Source organism: Plectropomus leopardus, chromosome 14, assembly GCF_008729295.1.
Source record: "Plectropomus leopardus isolate mb chromosome 14, YSFRI_Pleo_2.0, whole genome shotgun sequence".
Taxonomy (NCBI): Eukaryota; Metazoa; Chordata; class Actinopteri; order Perciformes; family Serranidae; genus Plectropomus; species Plectropomus leopardus.
The window spans coordinates 2761278-2781221 of NC_056476.1; the positions used below are offsets into that span (position 1 = coordinate 2761278).

General features: G+C 37.3%; 3 protein-coding genes across 4 annotated transcripts in view; 1 reads left to right on the forward strand and 2 right to left on the reverse strand.

Moving 5' to 3' along the window:
- dnaaf9 (dynein axonemal assembly factor 9) overlaps positions 1–4783 on the reverse strand; it is a 29121-nt gene extending 24338 nt beyond the window's left edge. For both annotated transcript variants that reach the window (XM_042500468.1, XM_042500469.1), the window contains exons 1-10: positions 4636–4783; positions 3357–3436; positions 3052–3177; positions 2830–2954; positions 2293–2389; positions 2024–2130; positions 1779–1856; positions 843–944; positions 596–651; positions 363–498 (exon numbers count right to left, since the gene is read on the reverse strand). In XM_042500468.1, the coding sequence (XP_042356402.1) occupies positions 363–498; positions 596–651; positions 843–944; positions 1779–1856; positions 2024–2130; positions 2293–2389; positions 2830–2954; positions 3052–3177; positions 3357–3436; positions 4636–4691 (963 nt within the window). In that variant the 5' untranslated portion in view covers positions 4692–4783. The remainder of the gene's footprint in view (positions 1–362; positions 499–595; positions 652–842; positions 945–1778; positions 1857–2023; positions 2131–2292; positions 2390–2829; positions 2955–3051; positions 3178–3356; positions 3437–4635) is intronic.
- A 1906-nt stretch (positions 4784–6689) lies between these two features.
- LOC121954069 (GTPase IMAP family member 8-like) lies at positions 6690–11741 on the forward strand. The gene is made up of 3 exons (XM_042501392.1): positions 6690–6768; positions 6968–7804; positions 8836–11741. Exons 1-3 carry the CDS (start codon positions 6759–6761, stop codon positions 9549–9551), a joined length of 1563 nt encoding a protein of 520 aa, XP_042357326.1. The 5' UTR covers positions 6690–6758; the 3' UTR covers positions 9552–11741.
- cfd (complement factor D (adipsin)) lies at positions 11615–13893 on the reverse strand. Its single transcript, XM_042501393.1, has 5 exons — positions 13792–13893; positions 13047–13203; positions 12581–12722; positions 12160–12450; positions 11615–12030 (listed from the first exon to the last, which is right to left on the reverse strand). The coding sequence occupies exons 1-5, from the start codon at positions 13853–13855 to the stop codon at positions 11851–11853; spliced, it is 834 nt and encodes a 277-aa protein (XP_042357327.1). The 5' UTR covers positions 13856–13893; the 3' UTR covers positions 11615–11850.
- Positions 13894–19944: the final 6051 nt, after the last annotated feature.

Here is a 19944-nt window from a genome sequence, read left to right on the forward strand (position 1 = left end):
AGCGAGGTATATTACAGTATTAGCCTGGCAAGGTTCAGGGCTGACCTAGACCAAAAGCTGGTGTGCTGAACCATTTTCAACCAATTAAAGTTTGGTAAGAAATGATAGTATTAACACTAGCAACAATGTGTTTCATCACTGTACAGTCAGGTCATTCAGATGACAGCTCAAAAACATGTTGAAGTATGCAGTGATTCTTTAAATAAATATGAAAAAAAAAATCATTTGAGAGAGTTTTTACAGGCGCAAGTCCACTCTACTAACTTCTCCTGCTGGTTCCCAGCCATTAATAGGGTTCCTATCATAATGCACATAGTTTATTGTTTACTACGTCATACTGTTTTCCATTTCAGTCTTCTCACCATGTGTCTAGCTGCAGAACCCCGAGGCCCTGTGTTGCGGACCTGATGACTCTCTGAGGGAAAGTTGAATGAATAACTCTCCAGATCCTGGGATGAGGAATGCTTTCCAAACAACACAAAGGGCTGCTGACTTTTACTGAAACGAAGGAACATTTGATTAAGTGATAGTATTAAGTGAGACTACAGATGAGCATCATTTCAGTATTTAGAAATTATTTTAAAATGTAGCATACCTTTTATCTGTGATGTTGCTTGAGATCAGTCCATGAGAGTAATAGGTACGGAACACCTGTGAATTGATGTGAAAACACTTTATGCAGACACAAGTAATCTTAGATGACTAAAAAAAACAGACATTGAATAATGCTTTTTGCAAATACTGTGTCGACACCGACTTGATCTCTTTGCACTCACTCCAATGCACCACATTTACTGTGTCCATTCATACTTTTTTTGTAGGATATATGGCATAAAACATACCTCTCCTGCCTGTGCTTCAGACAGCTCCAAGATGGACAGGTGGCTCTCCAGGTCCATGCTGGAGAAAAAGCCACTCCACTGCTTCTCAAAGTTCACCAAGTCCTAAAATACGACAAAAAAAGACAAAAACAAGGTCAGACATACTGAAATGTCACATTCACAACTTCACATCCTACATTTAACTGTTGATTATTGTCAGAAAATATTAGTGTCAGTGATTAATCAGCTAGCTCGATTCTGTAACTTTTAACTTTAATAATTTTCTGTTAACCCTTGAACCTTGAGCAAATTGGCTTGATTTCTTTCAAAAAACATGGGAGGAGGGCAGTGAGTAAGGAAAGAGGAAATTACCCAACAACTAACAAGAAATCAGTAAAAAAGTACAAGAACATTACCCGAAACTATAAAAAAAACCCAAAACAACAAAATAAATAAAAAATAAAACAGATGTTTAAATAAGTGATCAGAACATTTTGAAAATTCTGTAGCCTAATTTTAAATATGTAATTAGGATAATTTTATAGCTTTCCCCTAGCTTTTTTTCTTTTCTCCCTAGACATTTTACCCTTAAAAAATAATAATAATAACTTTCTAAATCTGCTGATTTCTTGCAATTTGTGGAACACTTCATACCAAGTTGCCCATTCCCCATGGTTTTCAAAGAAATCACACCAATTTGCTCAGCATTCAAAGGTTTAAATAATTGTGAACAGTGTCTAAAAGCAGCACAAGAAAGGTGATGTTGCACCAGGTTTCAAAGGGTTAATCAAATAATGTTGATTAAACCAAATATTGATCAATATCAATAAGTACACTAGATTCCTAAACATGAACATTTTAGAAGAGGATCCAGATGTCACAGGTAGGCCTTGTGGTTAAATGCAACAGATCCATTCAAAGTTAAATGAAATGATGAAAACAGAATCTCGGTGTTACCTCTGTGAGCAGATTATCCAGTGACACTGGGTCGAGTCTGTTGTAGACCTGCCAAAGTTTCTCACTCATGTCCATTAGCTGGAAAAACAGGATCATAAAAAACAAGGTGAAACAAAAAGCATAGAACCACAAACACAATGTAGTAATAATAGTACAAATATTTTTTTATATGGGTTATCTTCAATTTTGCCACCCCTCTGATCTTGACAAATATTTTAGTTATTTTTTTGTTTGTCTGAAAGTACCTTGTATTTCATGGTAAAAAAACTTCCTCGACCAATGCCTTCCAGGGCAAATGCTTGAATTAGGGGCCACTTTTCCACCATAAACATATCAAACTTCTGGACGTGCCCTAAAAGTAACAGTAAAGTAGCACATTCACCTCTGTGTTTCCATGATTATATTTTACAAAAAAATAAGAGCATGCTGTCAAGTGGGTGAAACTACATTGTATTCTGCAAGAACATGTTTCACAATGTGTTGAGCATATGTTTTGAATGAATGTGGACTCTACCCTGGGAGCTGTAAGGTACTCCGATACGATAGCAGTCCTGCACCATTGTGACAAAACTGGAGATTTTGAATTCCTCTGCTGCCTCCTCATCTTCATACTGTGTGTGGAGGTGGAAAAACAACAAGGGTAGACAACTTAGAAAAGGGCTCAACCTCGGGATTAAAAATCACATTTACAAACACTGCTACAAAAGGTCATATTTACAATTTGTAGTGATGGCAACCACTACCTGGATAGGCCTAGCTGCCTTTGCACAAACTATTGTTACATTGGCAAAAACTAGGGCACACTGTGCCATTGATTAAAGTTAATGTGCTGCTTTCGGTGCAGACAAGGTGTGACATTTAAGCAGACGTGTCTATACGTAAACTGCCTGAAAAAGCTTAAAAGTAACCTGCAAGGTTTAAAATTGCAGGCAGATGGATACATTAACATGCCTAAATACTCTTGATGAAGTTCCTACTCATAAATTAAGCATACAGGAATTCTAATTAACAACAAAGATAGGCCTGTAGGGGAGGATGAGGGCTTTTTTACCTCTGTCTCCGTCATGCAGTAGAGATGCAGGTTCCTCCAGTGGGACACGTAGGGCAACAAGTAGCTGTAGTTCATTGGGTTGCAGTACAGATGAACACACTCAGCTTTGATCAGCAGGATTACATCTGGAAAGAAGAGAAGTATTGTGTCGGGGAAGATAAATACTAAAGCGGGTACAAAAATAGGATTAAAAATATAGTGAACAACACTTAGAGAACTCACCATCCAGCATTTCTTCAGGAAATTCCTCAGGGACGTGCTCCAGATTCAGCTGATTTCTTCCATACAGTCCATAAAACAGGTATTTCGCCAGCTCAGTGCACCCCTCATTGTATCTGCTGTCAATTCCTAAAACACACAAAAGAATCATGTTTGATTGCTGTTTTTGAATGACCATAGACACTGTTTTATCCACTATCTGTTTCCAAAAAAAGATTTTCCTCTAGCCTTATCAGTAGGCAGTGCTGTTAACTAGGCCAGATGAAAACATAAAGGTTAAAGATAAAGAAGTTTGCAACTTGACATACCAAGCGAGCACAAGATGCCATCAGGAGTGGCAGTGCCCCCCTCACAGAGCAGAGACTGAACCTGACGCAGGCGACAGCAACTGAAAAACGTGACAATAAAAAGATTACATATAATCATGGTTTTAATAGTTATTTACAAGAACTTCAGCTGAATGTTAGGCTAAAAAGTTAATTTCAACCTTTAAAATTGACTTACTTGTTGAGAGTTCAACCATATCTCACAGTTTGATCACAACAAATTATCTTCAGTCAGTTGGACCTTACATTAAACTTGCAAACTTGAAACTCAAGAGTCCTAATACTCTCACCTTTGTTAGAAAAGGGTCTCCTAAAGACACCCTAAATATCTCAAGAATGGAACAAATTTTGAGGACACAATTTTACTCATAATAACTTACACACATAACATTTAATAATTTTCCTGTCATTTCAGCAGCTTAAATACTAAATTAGTTATGAAATAATGATGAGATTCAGAAATGCCTTCTTGATCCACAGGGAGGAAATTGTGTTTCGTTACAGTGGCTCTGATGTAAAGCATAGAAAATTATAAGAAAGTAGGAATTAGAGTATAAAAATAAGTATGTGAATATAAAAATAAAATACGATGTAACACATAGAAATAAGAATAAAAATATAAGCATTATGCTACAATGTTTGACACTTGTATACAAAAAAGAAATGCAAAAATCTATAATGAGCTGAGTGTGTAAAGTGTCTAAAAATAGTGAAATATGTGCTTTCTTCTAAATCACAATGCATAAACTAGTAAAGTTTGAGAAATACAAAAATATGTATTATGCTACAATGTTGAACACCATACAGTATACATCAAAAGACAATAAAAAATAAGAATTATGAACAGTATATGTATTATATATATATGAACTAACTGTAAAAGTTATGTCAGTCAAAAATAGCTTTCCCTCATGATCTGTAATTAACTAACGTTAGCTTAATGTTTGGGCAATCAAATACAACATAACCTAGCGATACTTGACTGATGTGCGGGGAATTTCTGGAAATGGGTGTTTTGACACGGCTAGTTAGCGTGAAATAAATATAAAGCTCAGCTTAACCGACTAATAAATACGGAAAGTGTAGCCTACACCTGGCTACAAACATTGCTACCGTTAGCACCGCTGTTAACGGCTAACCGTTAACGTTAACTGCCGTTTTAAAACGTCGATAAATAACGGACAGCGGCTCGCGCTAACGCTAGCTACGTTAGCTCGGCAGCTTCACCGAGGCGTTTTCTGTAAACACAACTCGATATTACCTGACTGCCGGGTTGACTCCCGAGAATTTCCCGTTAACTCTCCTCATACCGGCCATCGTAGCTGTTTTAACGGTTAATACAATTTACGTTTTAAACCGAGAAATGTTGTTATTTTCGGGCGAGTAGCTACATCTTCTTCATCACCCTGGAGAACGTCTACAAAAGATAGCGTAGCAACGGAGCAAACCATTTGATATTTAGGGGCGTCAAGAGAATATTTTATTTTCTTTGGGGAAAACTTTTGGTAATACACACCAGTAATCGTGACATTTTATGAAATATTTTCTGTATTTAGCACCACTGTTTGTATTGACCGAAATAAACAACACACAAAAAGGAATGTATGCGAATTTGCCAGACGGGTTTCCCCCATTTTACGCTGTAGTGCTGCCTTGACTGGGGCCGTTTTGACAGCTGCAGGCAGCAGCAGCAGCACTGGGAGATGGTGCAATCCCTCAGTAATCTCAGCTGCTGTGGATGTGGGGGAACTCCATGCACTGAAGCTATGCATTATGATAACTGCTTGTGCTATCAATGATTATTTCATGTTTTATTTGATCATACTGTCTTTTAGAGACTAGTTCAACTGGAAAAATATATTGAATTGAATGATAAGAATTTAACAGGGTTTGATTACCCCTCAATGCAGACAATGTTTAGTTCTCGTTTACTCTTAACATTTTTAAATTCATTCACTTGCTGGTCTTGTTTTTCTTTGCATGTTTCAGCTCTTTCTAACATTATCATATGTTTATTTTCTTTCTTTTTTTAATTGAAAGAGCAAAACCACCAAGAATATTTCAAGTTTTTCCCCAGATTTGTTTTGTCCGATGACAGAAAAAAGGGTAATTACGGAAATCACACAAGTGGAAACAATCATTACACAATGTATGGGTAGCAGTGACACCAATATTACCAATACACTACACACATAAAATAATAAAATAACTTACATAATGAGATGAAAAAAACAAACAAATGAAAACAAAAAACAATAAAACAAAACAAACACAAAAAAATGAAATAAAAATACATTTACAATTTTAAACAGATTTTCCTCATGCTTATCAATGTGAACAAGCATGTTCACAAGGATGTTGACTCACATTTTGATAGCAAAGATATACTATGTCTGTTTTCATTGAATATCTGCAGTGAGGCTGATTCAGCAATTATGCAGACAAGAAACAATCACAGGATGCTAATAGAGTCTTGTAGGAAAAGGAAACTGAATCAGGCCAACTGATTAGAAGTTTGCAAATTCCCATTCCCCAATGACTCAGTTGAAAAGGTTCACCCTAAATATGACTTTTGAAACACTGGAATATTAATAATGTTAAATACTCTTACAGAGCACTCAGAGGAGCTCTCTGAGTATGTTTGCATGATCATATTGGTGCAAAATTGGTAGACAATATGTATAGAAAAGGTTTATTTTCATTTAAGCTCAAAAATTAATTTTCATTTCAGTTATTAGTGATTTTTTCCCCAACATAATCATTATTGATGGATCTTAAATCCTATATCAGTTTATTTAAGATGTACTCAGATAGTGTACACAAAGTCACTTCATGAACAGTCATTTGCTGCATTTGAGGAGGCATGGTTGGTCCCTAAATCCTTAATTTAAATGTAGTTTTTGGTAAAGGTAAGAGTTAGGCTTGGGGTTAGGCCTGCTGTGGATACGGTTTATTTTAGTCTTCAGTATATGTCCTCATAAATGACTAAAATAACTCTATGTGACTGAGCATGTATGATTAAAAAGTTTGCAATTTGGAATGGATATTTGCTACTGAATCTTGGTTTAAAATGCACAAAGGTGTTAGTAGGAAGTACTGCTTGTTATTCATGAGTAAAACAATGTTTGCGGGGGAAGGAGCAGAAGTCAAGCATGACCTGAAGCACGTGGGAGATGCACTGGACAAGTAGCTTGCTCATTCAGGTTGTAAAGTGGAATGCACTTCCTTGACAAAACAAAAACTTCAGGTGGCACAAGAAATGTTGTAATCAGGAAGCTCTTTGCCCTCATAATGCTTGTTTCAGAGCCAGAGATTCCAGTTTCAGGTGATATCTTGAACTAACAAGGACCTTCGAGCAGACCTGTAGGAGCACCTGCAAAAGACATGTCACAAAGTAAGTCATTCTTTTCTACATTAATTTGTTTTCCAACTAATTTGGTGTAAATGTTAGCAATTACAAAGCCTGAAAAATGAATGGAATTACGTTGCAGTAACTTTATTGCAAGAATTTTTAGTTATAGTCACTGTACAGAACATAGCCATCTCTTGTGTGTATGTAAAATGATTGCAAGTTATTTCACTCTTGTTTCCAGACGGTAAAACTAACAAAAAGCAGACGATGGTGGTCATGTCCACAGTGGAGGGATGGCTCTCTCTGAAGGATTTGCAAGAAATCTCAGGGGACAAACATCTCAAGATAACCTTTAGATCTCTGGAATCACATCAAATCTGTGACATGACAGTGGGTGATCGCTTGGTCAGTTTGCATTACGCAGATTTAAAGCAGGACATGACAGAGGAGGGCATCAGCCAGGCGATGGATGGCTGCTTTAGGTCTTGCAGAGATGGAATTCGTGCATTTCTGCTGCTGATCCAAGGTGGACATTACACAAAGAGGGAGAGACGAATGGTAGAGGTACTGCAGGCTCACTTTGGAGTCGAGGCTTTAAAGTACCTGGTACTTATCTCTTTAGAAGATGGGAAGGTTGCTGACACAATGGACGACGCCCTCCTGGAGTTGATAAAAATGTGCGATGGAAGATACTGCCGAATCACATCATCTGAGGCAAGACAGGAGCTGCGCACTCTACTGGAGATGGTGGACTCGATGCTGGCTGAGAACAGTGCAATGGGCTACACAGAAAGCATGCTGACTGAAGCTAAGAAAATGAGCACTGAAGACTCGGCCATGAAGATGCTGAAACAGAAGGTGCAAGAGGTCGAGGAGAAGGAGCAGGCCTTCAAGCAGCTGGTGCAACAACAGGAGGAGAGAAGAGCCAGAGAGATGGAGGAGCTGAAGGCCAAACATGCTGAGGAAAGAAAGAAGGAGGCGGCTGAGAAAAAGCATTACGAGTCAAAGAGAGAGAGCCTTGAGGAGGCCGTGATAAGCCACAGAGCCATGCTGCAGCTCCAGATGAACACAACAGATGGTAAGACTTCAGTTTCAGTTTTATACCAGAATAAGTTGAGAAAAAGAAAATCTCTCTTCTGTACCCCAAACATTTACATCTGCCCAAATATATCCATGAATGGATTATTAAACAGGCCTACTGGGCACAGGCCCAATGGCACAAAGTGTCAGGGGCCCCCCTGAACTTTGACTGCAAAATGTCACTTAAATTAACATGCACTGACCAGGAAGAGACTTATAATGAGCACAAAGTGAAAGGAAGGGGCAAAACAATCACAATGAGACACAAAGTAACTACAAAGAGACTCAAAATTACCACACAGATACTCTAAATGATTACAAAGAAAGAAGAAATGACCCCAAAGAGTTACAAAATGATTAGAGATGCATCCAACTACAAAGAGACACTATACTATACTATATAGAAACACAAAAAAGACCAAAAGGAAACAAAACATGACCACAAAGAGACTTGAAATGACCACAAAGAAACTCTAACTTACTGCAAAGAAATACTAAATGACCACAAACTCTAACTTACTGCAAAGAAATACTAAATGACCACAAAAAGACTCAAAATGACTTGAAGTGATACAAAATTATCACAAAAGACTCAAAATGGCTACAAAAAGACCCAAAATAACCACAAAGACGCTTGAAATGGCTACAAAGGGAAACAAAAAGACCACAAAGAGACTCAAAATGACTACAATGAGATGTGGAATGACTACAGAGAGATTAGTAACAACTACAAAGAACAACAAAACAACAAAAAGAGGCTAAACAACGATCAGATCTGTGTGTTTTGCTCGGCTCCTATGTTGTGGGGTGTTGTGCATATCTGGACAGGTGCCCATTGTCTCATAACTGGCTCATAATGATTGTTGTATAGTTTTCAGTTATTCTGATGCAGCAGCTTCTTCCACTAGGGGGCGATACGGTCACACATTTGTCTGGACGCTGATCAGTGATCATCTACAGTACTGAGGATCTTAACGTTTTAAAAATGCTCTCTTAACTGCCATTTTTCTTTTCTTTTTTGCCTCTAAGATAATGACAATACGAAGAAGACGTCAGTGATCCTGCTTGGTCTCTCTGGCAGCGGGAAGTCTTCTGCTCTAAATCTAATTCTAGAGAGAGCAGGTAATCAATACTCAGTTAGTGAGTCCAGTCATGACCCCCCTCAGCCCACCTTGTATTGTCAGAGAAAGGAAGTGTTTGCAGGAGGGAAGCGAATCGTCCTGGTGGACACCCCTGAGTTGTGGGACGAGGACGGTGTTGAAAACCTGCAAGTGGTCAAAGACTGCTTGGCTTTGTCCTTACCTGGACCCCACGCCTTCCTGCTGGTCCTTCAGGTGGGCCGCTTCACCCAGGGCGAGTGTGAGATGCTTTGGCACCTGCAGAAGATCTTTGGAAAAGATTTTGCAGAGCACGCCATCATCCTCCTTGTTCAATGCGAATGCAACCAGCACAAACCTCAGAAGATCGATGACTATGTTGCCGGGGCCCACGCAACCCTGCAGGATCTGATCAGGAAGTGTGGGAGCCGTTACTATGAGCTGAATGTTACAAAGTACCAGAATGCTTTGAGCTATCCTCAGGTGAAAGACCTGCTCTCAGGTGTCAACAAGCTGGTAGCTTCACATGGAGGACGCTCGTACTCAGTGAGGAGATTTTCTGTGCAGGAGCTGCAGGAGAGGAAGAAAGTGATAGGGGAGAAAAAGGAGGGGGCTTTGGAGGTGAACTACTTATTAAGAGATGCTTGATTTCCATACTCACAGGCAGAAGGGGGGAACACAACAAATACAACACCCAAACGATGTGATTAAATGCAATACAACATGCATACATTTAATATTATTTACTTATATTTGTTAAGTTTATTCAACCATCAGGAATCAGTCAATGTACTGAATTACATTGCAAACTTTATCAATGCTATAATCACATTTTCTTGCAGAAAATTGCCACTTGTGGCACTGTGTGAGTGGATTTTATAAAATGTTAAATCATTGCAATTTAAGAGAATTATCTTTTTATATATTTCTAATTATGTATTTCATACTTGCACACACTAATTAAAAGCAAATGACATATTCATTTATACATTTAGCAAATTAGCAAATTTGCACATCCCAGAATAATTAAAGAATGACCTGCCTTAGGACCCAATCACATCAAGATGTGCTACTAGAAAAGTGTTGGCAGCAAAACCATTGTTTCCCTACGGTACCCTGTGCCTGTCCGGCACTTTTGTCTTAATGCTGCTCGACAGTATTTCCTTGTAGTTTTTGGGCATGCATGAAAGTTAAAATATTTTCAACTTTACTGTTCAGGGCACTGCTTGTAAATATTACTTTTTGACCATGCACACACAATATGTGCATGCAGTCCCGCTCCACAGGTGCTCCCAGCTGTTTTTCCAGATGTGCTTCCAAGGTGTTTTTTGAGAAGTCACCCCTGGTGCGATGCATCTAGGTGTGATCGGCCCCTTACTCTTCCTTACCCTAACCCTAACCAATCCATTTAGTTCTTATACCAAAGTACTAAATACTGCTGTTTTGACAGTGCTTCTGGCATTAAAACCACCTTTTGCATTACATGATATGCTGCTAGACGTTGTCAGCTGAGCATGTGGCCAGAAAGGACCGTTCGTGCTGCTGGACGGCATTATGATACACAGATGGTCGGCCTTATTTCATAATGCAGCCGGGCAGAACCTTTCACGTCCACATGGCGTGCTTTTGGATGGTGTCAGGTTGAAACATCACCAGTAACAACATAATATAAGGAGCACAAAGGTCCCTATAGGGCTGATGGAGGGGGCAGTGAGTAGATCAAACAAACCCCGGACTTTCATTCAGGACTGTGATATTTTCTGCCTCTTCTGCCTAAGCCTAACCATCTGTGCCAACTTGTGCATTTGTTGATGTTTCAGTGTTGGTTGCCATGTGCTTTTGTTGTCTAAACATAACCACATACAGCATAATCTCACCAACTGCTCGTGCTGACATCATGGTAGCGACATCCCGCAATGTAAATAGCAGCTGCAGAAGTATACCTAGAGCACAATATGTAGACATGAATGTCCACTGCAAAGTGGCAACATATAACAAGTCGGGATGAGAAAGTGAGAGTAGGGTGGGCCATTCCTTCACTATCCTATAATTCATGAATTTGCTCCTTTGAGTGGCTACTACTTTTTGCCTTCATTTGTTGGTTAGGGTTAAAGTAAGCATGTCAGGATAAGCAGGGGCAGGGTAAGGTGGGCCATTCCTTCACCATCCTAGGATTTGCAAATTCACAACTGGTATATCCACTCAAAGTTATTTATCGAATTAGAAATGCTTGTTACATTTTTTTGTGCAAAAAAAAATCGTGATTGTGTGGGGATTTTCCAAACTTAACAGAAGGGAGGAACACATTAGAAATGATTCACGTCAATGTTTATCGACATAGAGAAATGAGGGGAGGAAAAGAAGACGCACAGCTGCAGATTTAATTTATTTTTGGACTTCCTCATTGCCACGAAGACTTATCTGACAAGTTTATAAAATGTGCTTGTTGTTATTTTGATTGCCTAACAGTCACATTCTTTAGCACCATCTTTCAGATGGATCCTGATCCAACAAACTGATTCAACTGCAAAAAAAATCAACGAAACTGATGCCGATTTCATTACAGCAGTCATTGTGCAACTCTTATGTTTTGAATCTATGATTTAGTATGCCATAATGGCTGTTTACCCCTGCACATCTCTCTTTGTTATTGTGTCGCACTGTATCTGATGCTTTTTGTGCTAGATATTAACAAAAGACAGAAATCTTAATGTGAATCAACTGTATTTTATTGATTTCTTTAAAACGTGATGGCTATTTTGTACAGGTTCTTATTGCATGTGTGCTATACCGTAGATCTATGTCTAAAGCCATGCGCTGGTTATAATTAAGAACACTTGTGTCGAACATATGAATACATTTGCTTCATATCTACATAAAATAATCAGTGACTCAGCACAAGCAGGATTGTGGTGTAAACACAGAAACTGTGATATCTGCTCTTTATTTAGCTGCTCTGGTCTGGTGTTGCAGTGGACTGCAGGCCCATGGTGTTATCAATCCACTCAGTGTAGTGGGAGATGATGGTGTAAATTCCAGGCTTTTTGACTTGGCCGCACTTCTTTCCTCCATTGGAAGTGATGCCCACTACGATGCCATTGTAGAGCAGAGGACCTCCAGAGTCCCCCTGAGAGACAACACAAAGACACGCAAGGAGTTCAAGTATTTTGCCATTAAGTCCTTGAAGCATAAATCACAGAAAAACAATAAAAGGTTGTATTTTTAATGATGACAAATACACAATACTGTAACTTACATCACAGCTGTCTTGTGTCTTATGTGGTTGATCACAGGGGTCGGGACACAATTTGTGTGCACATATCATGTTAGTAGTGAACTTTTTGCCAAAGTAATCAGAACGTCTGCACCGACTCGAGCTGACCACACCAACGACCACCTCCCTGAGCTTGTCTGGTCTGGAGCCCAGGTTATCGAGGGATCCCCATCCGGCAGTTTCCACCTCTGCGTCTCTGCTGGGGTTTGTGCCACCCGCTCTCAGGAACTGCACTGCTCTCACAGCATCAGTGGCATTAAATGGTCGATCCAACTGCAAGAAAATCACAGAAAATCACAGAAAATTGTTGCTTTTTACTATTTAAAGGCTTTATCCTCAGTTGGTTTGTTTCCAAAAACAGAACAATTTACATTTTGGTATCACTAAATGACTTTACACTCACCTTAATTAAAGCAATGTCATTGTTATAGTTTGACATGCTGAAGTCTGGGTGATTGTGAAGTTCCAAAATATCAAATGTCTGCTTCGTCTCTTCAGGTTCACTCAGGGAGTGGACACCCAGCACTACTTTCCTTCCATTTGGCCTGTCAAAACAGCACAATAATATTATAATATTAAATCGTCATAACATGTTATGATGTTATGATAACATGTTTTCTTTATTTCCTATTAAAAAAACAATATAATCACACAAAGGGGACATAAACAGTTATGATAAAGTCCGTGTTTTGTTTCATTATATAAGATTGCTAACAATTTACAAAAAAGTGACAGCTGAACTAAATACTTTAATTATAACATATACTGTCCTCTAGGACCAAATATGAATATAAATGTTCTTAATTTTGTCATTTCTGCTTCCCACATAACAGACAATATTCATAATGGTCAGTGGAAGGTTTCCTCACCCATCTGGCAGACAGTGAACTGCAGTCATCACCCACTGATCGGCTACCACAAACCCTCCACACTCATGTTTCATATTCTCTCCTTCTGGCACCTGGATGGAGGCCATGTAGGGCCGAGAGTGTGGCGCCGCCTCTCCGCCACCGATTATGCCCTCACCTGAAAGCATCAAAACACACACCCAAAAAAAAAAAAAATAATAATCATAAAGTAGTTTAACATTAGTTAAACTACATTAGTTTAACATTAGTTAAACTAGAGGTTTACTGGTAAATTTTGTGATCACATTTTTATTTTCCAACACTGAAGGAACAAATACAAATTATTAGCCTTTACATGCAGCTGTCATATTGGATGTATATTATGACATTCATCAACTCCCCAACAAAGGGGGCTTAAAACACAAGACTGGAAAATGGCAAAATAAATAAAGGAAAAGAAATCTTAATTAATTATAGAATGTAAAGTAAAAATACAATAAAATATGTAAATATAAAAAATAAATTATTTAATTAATATTAGGATTGCATTTAATTGGCAAAGTATATGTTGTCATAATAGCAACACTTAAAAAATATAAATATTAAGAAAATAAGATAAATAACAATTTTAAAAATCATATTATTAACACAATACTACAGCAAAAGTAATACAATATAAAAAAATACAAAAACACTGAACATGAATTACTAGCAAGCCAAATCTCGATAAATGAATCATTTGCTACTTAAGAATTAATAAACTCACTGTGTGAAATGAGGGCAAAAACAAAAACAGCCACGGCCACCAGAAGGTCTTTCTCTGACGCCATGATGTCGGTTTAACTGAACCAAAAAACAGCAACTGTGCTGTTTTAAAGGCTTTCACTTAAAGGACAGGAAACATAAATCAAGCAGATATGCAAGACACAAGTGGGAGTCTGACAGCCTTCCTGTTCCCTGTTTTCCCGGAATGAAAATCAGGAAAGCAAACATGTTCACTGACAACTTTCACTTTTAGAGGTACTTTCTTAACTTAATATTATGTAGCATATATTTATATATATATATATATATATATATATATATATATATATATATATATATATATATATATATATATGTACATTTCTCAACAATTATTCTTGTAATTTAGTGGATCTTTAACTCTTTAACATGTACGATACATTTCATACATTTTAACTCTCATTTTTCCCTCCATTCTGCTTTACTTCTTGCTTCAATCCTGTGTGTTATTGATGACACCAGCAACCAAAGTGCAGAAAGCTTAACTTTTTGTGTGATTTAATGTCATTTGTTGTTATGTAATACTTATTTTTGGGTGACCCCTCCCTCCCCCACTGACCTTGTCCACTGGAGCACAACACGTACAGAGAGAGAACATATCTTCCTCTTTTCTTCCCATAAATGCAGCAGGAAGACATGAAAAACAACCAATCAGAAGTACATTTGGCATACTTTACAATAACAATAGCTCACAAAATATTAAGAAATGACATGTTTGTCCGTTGCACTTTTGTGCACGCAACTGTCACTTAGATGAGCATGCTGTACAGTACATGCAAAAACGGAAAAACACACAGTTTACCAGTCTACAAACAAACCTTCCTGTAAATAAGTCACAGTGACAGATAAATGAAATGAATGGCCATTTTAATTACTGATAAAACAAACATGATTGTAGTTGTAGGTGTGGACTTGGAATGGCTTGAGTCAGACTTTATTCACAAATTTGCTGACCTTTGAGTCAATTTTACAAAATCAGTCTTGCCACTCGACTCTGACTTAAACACAAATGACTTGTGACTTCACTTTGACTTGAATAGACTTGATACCCAAAAGATTAAAGTGTGCCATGAGCCAAATAACTTCCCTTTATTTCCTGAGTCAACCAACATTTACTCAATTAATTCCCATCATGTTGACACATAATTCTCCAGATCTGCTTTGTTTAAACTAATCCGACAGCATCCAATCAAGTTGCAGAGAAATCCACCAAAAACTAATAATAATAAGCAGCAGTTGGGGAAAAAAAGAAAAGATAATTTTGTTCATGAACAAAAACTGCATAGTCATCAACATGAATTGCTTTATACAAAATATGACGGACGAAAATTTCAAAGATGCAACAACTTCCAACTTCATTTAATATTTGAAGTTGCACAAAAACGATAAGTTAAGGCTGATATTAACACATTTAGAGAGCTAAATGTGTAACTGGTTAATACTGTTATATGCTTTGAAAGTGTCATCATTAGTATCATTAAGATCAGTCGCACTTGTTTTAACAAACTTTTTGTAATTAATAGGGACCTACAATTTTTAAAAAGCATTCACAATTTTTCTAAATTTAATTATTATTTTTCTCTGTTATTAAAACGGCATTACATTTGGTGAAGTACACAAAATGACCTATTTGGCATTAAAACTTAAAGCTTGCTCTCACCTGTCAGCAGGTCAGTTTGACTGTGTAGCAAAACAATTTTGGAGGAGCTAAGGTTGCTTGTTTGTTAATTCTGAAATTCATTAAATTCATGGAAGTGCAGACTAATCTAAAATCAATGGAAAAAACCCAAATGAAACAAACAAAACTGATTCATTTGGACTCATAATTCAAGTCAGCCTGAAGCCTTTTTTACTCAACAAAAAAAAAGGTATTAAATCTTATTCATCCAATACTTGCAAACATATTTTGGGCAGTGCAGAGTCAGCAGAGATACTGTAGGAGATGAGATGTAAAGGAATTCCTCGTTGCCTTCAGCAGCTTCTGTCAAAGAGACAAAAAAATCTCAGACACAAACAGACACAGACAGCAGACATCGTTCCTCCAGACTTCATTAAAAAGGTGACTAAAGATTTATTACTTCGGGACCCCAACACATCCAGCGAGGGAACCTCATCTTAAGCCATCGAGGAGCACAGATTCAGATGTCAAACATGAATCTGATATGTAAATACCTTCTTTTCAATCACATCTGATTACTCTGATGCATAAACTCAGCTGAAGCAAAAGCCCCGAACACGTCTCTTTCTCAATACACAGCTCCAGCCAGGATGTAATTTGCCAAAGGCTTTTATATGCAGAGTCTGAGCGCTCACATTGGGAAAGACTATAATTGCAGTGTTGTCTTGAATTAAATATTACACCCTCATTTCCACTGTCGTCACCTTTTGTCTTTTAACTTGGCATCGCTTTGACGTTACTTGTTCAGACAAACTGCTTCTTGCACAGAACTCGAGCCGTGAATTAGTTTCTGCTTCCAGTTTCTGCAGCTCTGAGAAATGTTTGTTTAACTCAATCTTCCTTTTGGCTGCTGTTTGGACAGAATAATCCCGAAGTGAACTTGTAATGAAATATTGCCCTGGGTTTGGGAAATGTTCAGTTTGGCTGATTATATTTTGGGGTGGAGGTACAGGGCAGATGAGAAGTCTTGCATGAGATTTAATTCTGGGAAATATACTTATGTTTTTTTGTTTCAGCAAAGGTCTGCTGCACTTGATTGGCTTTGATTAGACGTCCTGTTCAACTTTTGCCATCTTTGCCTCCTGTGCCACCACCTTGTGCAGCTTGTACCTGTAAAATTAAGCATTGCAGTCAACATTATATTTTTTAACATAATAGTTATATCTGTTATTTTTCTATTTTGTCCCCCTGTTTTTAAACTAACATTTTTTTTTATAATTTATTATTTTTTATTTTGTGCATATATTTTGTTATATATTGCAGCATAATGCTTTTTTTATATGCTCATTATTCACGATTTCTTTTTTCTTAAAATTTCTTTATGGTAATTGTTATAAATATACAAAACAAACTGAATGTCATTTGTACATTAGTTTACAGTATTTTGTGTCTAGTTTGCCAGCGAAGCCAAAAACTTTGTTTTCACTGACAGAAAACAGCACAGCTCTGACATTTTTTAATTTTAGACCTGCACTGCCCTCTACAGGTACAAAGAAGCACTACTATAAAAAACAAGCCCATCAAAAAGTTTGATAGCTGCTTTAAGATTTTTCATTGACGACAGCTCATATTAAGTTTTGAAGCCATTAAAATAAACTCAACAGTAAAACACATTAAAAAAATGTCTTGTCATAATGTTTTAAAGTCAATTGATTGAACTGAATGCCAATTTTTTATCATTACAGCAATTTTCTCAGAATTAGACCAATTATGAAAATTAAAGTTGGGCAACTGCTTAAGAGCCTTTCCTAATGTCTCAGGGGTTTGACTTAACACTGACTCTGTGGTAAAACCACTGCAGAGTGGGGAAATAATTTCTCGTTATAACATTTTCCTGCTCCTCAACAATTAAGTCATGACTCACTTACTCACAATTACAAGTTAGGAGGAACATAACAGATGGAAATTACAGACTGAAATGGACAAAAACATCTGTATCCGCCTCCATGATGAGGAGTTAATTAGGCTGCAGAAACACTTGCTGTGAAATGAAATAATCTGTGGGTGATTCACAAAACGACATTTAAAGCAAATTTTGTTTTCTAGATTCTCTGGATTTTCTAGATTTTAAAGGGTAACATCAGTATTTTTCAACCAACACCCTATTTTCCAGTGTTTTTGTGTCTATATGACGAGAAGAATAATCGAGCAAGAGCACTGCAGCCGGCAGCGGCTTTAAAGGCTGCAATTTAACTACTTGCAGGCATTTGTGCACAAACAATTTGTAGACACTAAAAGTGCAAGTTTTTGTCACTGACATCCTCTGATTATTATAAGTGCTTGACAACATTATGGAAATGATCTCTACAGACATAAACCTTTTTTTGTCAAGGAGTGAGATCTTTTTGGTTTAACCCTTTAAAACCTGTGCAGTTTAACAAAATAATAACCCAGAAATTAACAAGAAACTAATAAAAAGTTAAAAGAAACCTAAAAATGTGCAAGAAGATAAAAGTAAAAAACAAATATAAACAAGGAAATGACCTTCTTCTTATTCTGTCATATATTTTGAATATTTAATTATTATAATCATAGATGTAGTCTCTGGACATTTTCCCCAATTTAAAAAGAAATCCAATATTATGTTTTTCTTCCTTTTTCTCACTCTCAACTCTATTTAACGTTCATTTTCATTTGTCACCTTTTTACCAATTTGTTGCAATTTGTGTTTCGGAATAGAATTAAACCTATTTGCTCGTTTTTCAGATGTAAAATACTTGTGTAATTGAGTGAATAAAGTGTCTTTTATTTTTTTTTACAGAACCAGAGAGATTGTTGGAACAGAGGAAAGACAAATCAAGATGGTTTTTGTGAGTTTTATTTTGTTTCTGTTTAATTCTAATGAGGTGTATTTTATGATGATAAAAAGACCGTTTAAGTAAATGGAGTCTGGTGGCGATTTTGGGGCCTTTTCTGGTTAAATGAAAAGCATCTTAATCTTTCACAAAAAAGTCTACCTCTGTAGGGATCCTTTCCATTATAACCAGACACTTAAAATGACAATCTGATCTTGTCAGTGGCCAAAAAAGACACTTTAAGAGGACGTAAATTGCAAAAATACCCCTAACGGTTACATTGTAGCCTGTTTCGCGGCTGCTGGCTGCAGCAGTCTTGGACAAAACTGGATCAAGTTAAATAAAAAATTCTTTCTCCATTTGCCACTTTGACACAAAGACATGCAGCACAGGGTTCATATTGAAAATAACCAAAGTTACCCTTTAAGGAACGAGCTGCTGACAGCATTATGAATCGACTGTAGTGCTGATTATAATTGCTCTGCTCGATTAGACGTTTGATTGCCACCTGAGCGTTCTTGTTGTTGCCATGGAGATGTGTTACAGCAACTATAGCCTCAAGCAACCAAGCCCACCCAGCCAGGTATACTGTGTGTGTGTGTGTGTGTGTGTGTGTGTGTGTGTGTGTGTGTGTGTGTGTGTGTTGCGTGTGTTTGTGTGTGTGTGTATAGATATCCATATCTGTTCATCCATGTGTGTGGTCTGGCACTGAACCAATTATCAGAGTTGAGTTAACAGAGTCATTTTCTACTTTATGTTTTCTAAATGTTTCATGACTCTCTCTCTCTTTTTGCATGTCTCTCCTGCCTCGCTCGCTCATTCCAATCTCTGCCTGCCATTCTCAGACGCTGAGTCAGCGAGCCTGTCAGTTTGTCTGGAAGGCTTTCGAATTATCAATCGATCAATCACTCAGTTTGTCTGTCTCATTATGTCTTTAGTAACTCTTTAGTTCTGGCTTGTTAGAGCGCTTTGTGTTTGTTTATTTCTTTTAACTATTAACTTAAAGTATTTAAAACAACAGACAGTAGTCCCAAAAACACACAATTAGCCTCTGCTTTAAAGCACAGTCACATCTCTGTTAGTGCACAAGTGAGTGTTTCTTCCACATTTTTTTTTTTTACAGCAAGGCCTAAAGCTAAATGACTACATGCAAGTAATTACTATATCATATTGGCTTAATTCACGAAGAAAGAAAGAAAAGAAAATAGCTGTTTATTTGTAATTAGTTTTCAGTTGAGAAAAATACAACATGCATATAAAAGTCACAGATTGTGATAAATGTAATGAGGATAATGAAACTACTTAACTTTACATGACTCACTTGTGTGGCTTAATGTGTACTTGTGATTTACACTGAGTCACTGGTGCACCAGTCACACATACCTGTGCAATGTGTTGAGAGGAAACGTCTCAAAAACATGACAATAAATAGCAACGGCAGAGTCTTCATTAGGTGAAGACTGTAGTTAAAACGAGTTATTCTACTCGTGAATTACAAAACGTTTTCGACCTGGAGAATCATCACTTTTCTCGTGCTGTTTTCATACACCATCCACAAGTCTTATAACCTTTGATCTCCAAATTTGTGCAGTTTCTCTCAAAAGCATGTGAAAAAAGGATATGAGCAACTTGGCAAGAAATA